The 6264-nt window shown below is 30.4% G+C and overlaps 1 protein-coding gene across 1 annotated transcript; it reads right to left on the reverse strand.

Annotated features, from left to right (window-relative positions):
* Positions 1-1206: 1206 nt before the first annotated feature.
* On the reverse strand, positions 1207-4894 carry LOC130935930 (NAC transcription factor 29-like). Its single transcript, XM_057865859.1, has 3 exons — positions 4657-4894; positions 3688-3974; positions 1207-2109 (listed from the first exon to the last, which is right to left on the reverse strand). The coding sequence occupies exons 1-3, from the start codon at positions 4826-4828 to the stop codon at positions 1534-1536; spliced, it is 1035 nt and encodes a 344-aa protein (XP_057721842.1). The 5' UTR covers positions 4829-4894; the 3' UTR covers positions 1207-1533.
* Positions 4895-6264: the final 1370 nt, after the last annotated feature.

Genomic DNA, 6264 nt, shown 5'->3' on the forward strand with positions numbered 1-6264 from the left:
AAAATTCATGCATTCATGGTGTTCTTCATGATCTTCAAGTTGTTCTTGGTAAATCTTCTTGTTTGATCTTGATGTTTTCTGGTTTTATGTCTTTTATTGTTTTTTATATGCATTTTTGCATTCATAGTGTTTAAGCATTAAAAATTTATAAGTTTGGTGTCTTGCATATTTTCTTTGCATCAAAAATTTTTTCAAAAATATGTTCTTGATGTTCATCATGATCTTCAAAGTGTTCTTGGTGTTCTCAATAATATATACTCTTTAATTAATTTTAGTTGGAGACTAAAATGTCTGGTTTGAAATTTTTTAAGGACCAAAATGGGTATATACTCTTTAATTAATTATACAATCTCTCTTGATATTCTCAATAATATAGAGAAATGGTCATCCACCTCAGAACCACTTCACACTTATCACAACAAGAACCACTTCACACTTATCACAACAGTTTATATTGTATTTTCAAAAATCGTATTCATTTGTTTTTCAATATTTTTGGACACCCAACTATTTTTTTCATTTTCTATTTTTGGTCTGCCCAGACTAAAGTCCACGTAGCAGAAATTATTTTTGGCCAAAAAACTTCTCAAATGTCCTTCCAATAATTCATTTCTCAATTACCGTACTTAACTAGTGATCTAATGTACTCAAGGAAGGGATTTTCCTTACCACGTGTCATTACAAGATTAGTCTGTTAAACTTTAATCATTCTTAACTATCCACAGAAGTCACCTAATTATATATTAGTAAAGTATTGGAGTTAGATCTGACCCATTCAAAGCCCTAGTAATAATTTGTTTATAAATGAAACACACTTTGATACTTAGCAAGCAACCTCTTGTTGTACATAATGCAATGCAGAGTAGAATACTAACGAGATAAACTTGTATATAAAAGAAGGATATATAAGTTATGTCTTAGAATATAAAAATATCAAAATCTGATACTTTCGTTTTCTTATCCACTATCTTTAGGATTAAGAATGACAATGAGTATCCCTGAGACTGGTAAAATCTGATACAGTGATACTTTTGTTCTCTTATCCCCTATCTTTAGGAAAAAGAAGCTGTAAATTTACAATATTATCATGATAAATAAGAAAGTATTTTCGGTAATACCTAGATTTCTATAGATCATGTGAAGGCACGATACAATGAGCAATTAAACTGCATTATGCAGGCACTTTATTCTTCAAGCTATCTCTACTCTATGCACACAATTGATACAGTAGTATCCTGTAATGATATACATTTTCAACTATGTACATTCTTATGTATGTGCTGAAAAGAATATAATTACCACACTGCATTATTCTTGCTTATTTACATATAAACCACTTCACTTACCATTCATTCCCATGCAGAACAAGCAAGCATGCCCTGTACAACTCACTTCTTGATGAGGCACCAACACCAAGTGAAAAAAGAGCATATCATGAAAAGAGAAATGGTAATAATGGGTACCACATGATTTTAGAAAGTGAGTTCAGATCAAGATAGCTTATTATTGTAGTCAAATAATAAAACTCATGGATCATGAATATCCCATGAAGGCTAAGCTGTTAAGCTCTTGAGGTTGTATGATTGAATTCCACTGATCAAAGAAGCCAAAATTGTAGCCTTTGTTTGTATCCATCACAAGACTTGGCTTATCATCACTATTATCAACATCATCACCAAGTTCTAGGCTTATTTTCTTATTTGGGGGAGCATATTCCAAATGGTTTTCTTCTTGTTCAATGAATTTTCTCTTCAGAGGATTATTATGCAAGCCCTCCATTGCAGATGCTAAGAACTGTGCTCCTATTACATTCAAGTTGTTGTCTTCATGCACGGAACCATATTGTTTCATATCATAATTTCTAACAAAGCCTGTGCTTGAGGACACACCAATGGAATTAGGCAAAGTACTCCTAGAAGCCAGAATATAAGGTAACATTGGAAATTCGTTGTGCACAATGGAGGCTTTTACTAGTTCAGGATTGAAGTTCTCATCATTCATTTGTTGAATCTTTTTTGTTGGTTCATAAATCAGTTCACTTGGATCTTCCAAAGTACTTCTTGGGCTGCCTGTTTTCTGTCTCACCCGGCATAGCACCCACTCATCAAGCTGTAGCAAAAAGAAAAACAATTAAACAAAAACTTCATGATATTATTCTGGCTTTAAACATATTCCATCAAATGTTTGAGAGTAAGGATATAATGTATCAAAAATACAAAATAAATAGTAGATACATATTATAAATTAGCCAATAAATTAGTCATCATGTATTGGTAGATAAAAAATCTGATTATAAAATTTCTAAAATTTAATTTTGCATTCAAAAAAGCCTCTTTTCATAAGAAACGATTCAGTATCATTCCTCTCCTCTCCCGATGCGACATTGTTTCTCCTCTTTCCTGTCATGATTCGCACCGGTTACGGCCATTACATGCATCGACATCCAAGATCTTCTTGCAGAGTCGCGATTTGTGCACTCCCTAACGTCTAACACGTGGGGTCGCCGAGCCAGACCACCCTCGCTCACATCGTCTCGTGTTGTCATGGTTCTGTCCGCGGGAGTTCGACTACTGCAAGGACGACCTAGAAAGCAACGGCGTGACCACCCCTTCCATCTCCTTGTGCAAGAACGCTGCAGTCTCTCCCTCCATCTCCTTTTTCTAATTTTTTTTTATAGTTAGTTTTGTCCACTTTTAGAATTTTTAAGATATCCTGGTTTTGTAAGATTTTGGATGTTTTTTTTTGTTATGTTTTGAATTTTTTTTACTTTAAAATTTTTAAAATAATTATGGTATTTTTATAATGAATTTTGAATTTTTTAAAATAATTTTTGGAATTTTTTAAATGAATTTTAAAAATAATTTTACGTTAAATTTAAATGTTTATTATTATTTGATTTTATAGATAGTTTTTTTAAATTTTAGATATTTTTCATTAAATTTTAAATATTTTTTTATGATAATTTGAATTAATGTTTTCAAAAAAAATAAAAAAGATTTTGAATATTTTATTTTATTAGATTTTGGATGTTTCTTTTTATTGTGTTTCAAATATTTTTTTTCCAGTGAGAATTTTTTGATTTTTTGAATTTTTAAAATGAATTTACAATAATTTTAGATGTTAGTTTTTATTTAATTTTAGATTTTATTTTTTTCTATTAGTTTTTGGATGTGATAATTTAAATTGATGTTCTCTTCAAAATAAAATAAAATAAAATAAATTGTTAATTGATTACATCTATTATTGAGTATCTAGTAAAATTGTATAAATATATGTATAATTTAATTCAATTTTATTATATATTTTATGCGAATCACTGTTTTTTTTATACACATAGTATTATTAAAAATATTATGCTTCCGCATTCTTAGTAAGTATCTTTTATGTTTTAGTTTTATTAATAATTTAGTTTATTCGAACACAATTTAAGTCCAAATACTTAAATTATTAACAAATCTAAAATGTGCGAAACAAAATAGCTATTCCAAAAAAGAGTTAATACTACATAAGTAAAAAATTAGATATTTTAATGTATTAAAAAAATCTTTAAAATGAATTGATTCTTCTTTCGTTTGACAGTCAAGATGTTTAAAATAATCTATTAAATAAACCAGAAAATGTTTATCATTAACCATGTTTTATGAAAAAGAGATAGAAATTCAGAACTCATGCATGCAATTGACCTACTCTCATGGAGCCTCTTTTGTGAGAATTTGAGAGGAGTGAATCATGCAACCTATACTCATGCATGATCCAATCAGTTTTGGATCCCTTTGGGGGACGTCCCTTGTAGAAGACAAGGGCTTTCTTCACTCCAATGCTCTTCATACCACCTGACGTGATAATTGGTTTGTCAGTTCCAGTGGCCTTCCAGTAACCTGCACCAGCTGCTCTGTTTGGTCTCACTCCATTTGGGTACTTCCTCTCTCTTGGAGTAAAGAAATACCACTCTTCTTCCCCAAACAAAGCTTTGCCTATAAAAAAAAAAACATAAAGAGTACAAAGCTATTTAGTTGGACCTTTTTTTTAAATGAATTAAAATAATTTTTTATTTTTCACACCAAATAAAAACATCTTTAATTACATAAATCTATTTTCTTTTGAGTTGGGACTTAGATTACCTAGGTATATTTGCTGAAAATATAACTATATATCCTTTAGATTAAACTTTTAAGAGAAATAATATTATAACATGATATTATGCAAAAGTATAGAATCCGATCCTTATTGATCCTAAAAAAAGAAGCCTGGTATAAGGCTAATGAAAAAAAAAAAAGAAAGCCTATAAGAAAAAAAGACTTCACACAAAGTTACAGTAAAAAAAGAGGTTCTTATTTGATGTAGTGTGTTAGAAATATAACATTTATGTATCTTGTTGTATGAATTTAAATTTTTGGGAGAAGTGACTTATGACAATGATTTGGTTAATTTTTAAGAAAAGTAGTGGAATTGCAATTAGTTTATTATGTTGATTTAAATAAATCAAAATTTTTATTAATACAAATTAGAGTGTGATTGTTATATAAGAGGAGTTATCTTTCATTTATAAGTCAAAATGTGCATGAAATGAACATATACAATTAAGACTAAATGTTTTGTACGGGAAAGAGAAGTAAAAGATGGAAACAGAAACCAGATATATAGTTGCACACATACTTGGAAGATCCCATGGATTGAACTTGTAGAGGTCTATCTCTGCTATGAATGAGGCAGGAAGTGGTGAAGAAGTGACTTTGTTTCTTAGATAGTGAACAATTAACTCTTCATCAGAAGGGTGGAATCTAAATCCAGGAGGGAGATGGATTTCCAAACTAGTATCCTTGTCCATGAAGAAGATGGAAACTACTATACGCTTTCGAGGAAAACTAGGAAACTGTATCAATCAGCTGCCGGTATTATCGATTAAGGTGGTGGTAAGATTGAAAACACTGTGCATGTGTTATATATATACACATACAAACATAAGTGGTGCTTGGTCATGGTGAGAGGGACAATTATGTAGAAATATATTATATAGTATATATATAATTGTTTGGCTAGATTGCATTAAGGTAGGTGTGGGGAAAGAGTTGATGAAAGCAACCAATTTGTCTCATGTTCTATGACCCACATTCTTCCAAGGGTGATTGATATAATTTAATTAGCACGCTTACTTTGCAATTTAGCTAAAAGATTTGAGTCTAGCTAATGGTCTCCAATGTGAAGCTGATTTAACAGGACATAGCATGATTTTGAAACTCTAGCGACAAAGGTTGTCAATTTTATTTCATTTATTAAATCATCTAATATTTATATGCAAATTACTTATGTAATATGACTAAATTTGATCAAATTAGTTCCTTAAATGTCTGTTGAATCAAATTAATTCATCATTTTGTTCTCTGTTTGTGTGTCCTCCGATCTATGCTAACTTCACCGTTAAGTTTTAGTAAAACGTAGTAAAATACTATCATTTTTGTGGTGGACATCGATATATTTTTATAGTGTGTAAATAGGTTAACTAATAAAATAATTTAGATAAGATAATTTGAAAATACCTATTTGATTCATCCATGAGCAAAATTTGAATATCTAGTAATTAAGAAAATATAATTGCAATTTCATAATTGAAGTCATGTTAGTTGTTATGATTACTCTGGATATTGATTCCAAAAATCATACAGTAGTCCATCAGAGGAGTGGACAGAGTTTACCATGTCAAATATCAAGATAGAATAGCTAAGTAAAGAAGGCACTAACTTATGATAAATGCTAATAGTCAGTTCCTAAATTTAAAAACATATGACGATGAACTTTGGTGGGTCAGTTTTGATAAGATGAGATCATTATAATATTTAGACATTATATAACAAAATTAAGAATAGGTGATATAAAAGTTTTTGAAATACGGTTAAATATGTTTAAGTATACAAGTATATTTCGATATAAGAAAACAGTTCTATGCTCTGTGAAGCAATATGTGAGAAATGGTTGCAACTAGGGATGTCAACTGGGTAGGGCGGGGACTGGGGATGTCTCTCTACTTTCCATCCCTGCCCCCAAATTTGCTCCCCGTCCCTGTCTCCATTTCTCGCCGTAGAGGAATATTGTTCTTAATCTCCATTTCTCACAGGGTTCTATTTTTCGCGAGAATTTCATTCCACATCTATCTGATAGTTCTAACTAATTATTAATTTCTATATGAATAGAGCTGCAAGTATCCATTCTATATAAAACAGTAAGATTTTATAAAAAAAACCTAAACGACAAGATGGTGACTTCTTT

The sequence above is a fragment of the Arachis stenosperma genome, chromosome 6, assembly GCF_014773155.1.
Source record: "Arachis stenosperma cultivar V10309 chromosome 6, arast.V10309.gnm1.PFL2, whole genome shotgun sequence".
In the NCBI taxonomy this organism is placed as follows: domain Eukaryota; kingdom Viridiplantae; phylum Streptophyta; class Magnoliopsida; order Fabales; family Fabaceae; genus Arachis; species Arachis stenosperma.

Excerpts from the sequence above, each read along its gene's own strand:
- LOC130935930 (XM_057865859.1), bottom strand. The coding sequence starts at position 4,828 with ATGGACAAGGATACTAGTTTGGAAATCCATCTCCCTCCTGGATTTAGA. Across the intron at positions 3,975-4,656 it reads CAATCCATGGGATCTTCCAA|GCAAAGCTTTGTTTGGGGAA; the intron begins GTATGTGTGCAA and ends TTTTTTTTATAG. Across the intron at positions 2,110-3,687 it reads ACAAAAGAGGCTCCATGAGA|CTTGATGAGTGGGTGCTATG; the intron begins GTAGGTCAATTG and ends TTTTTGCTACAG.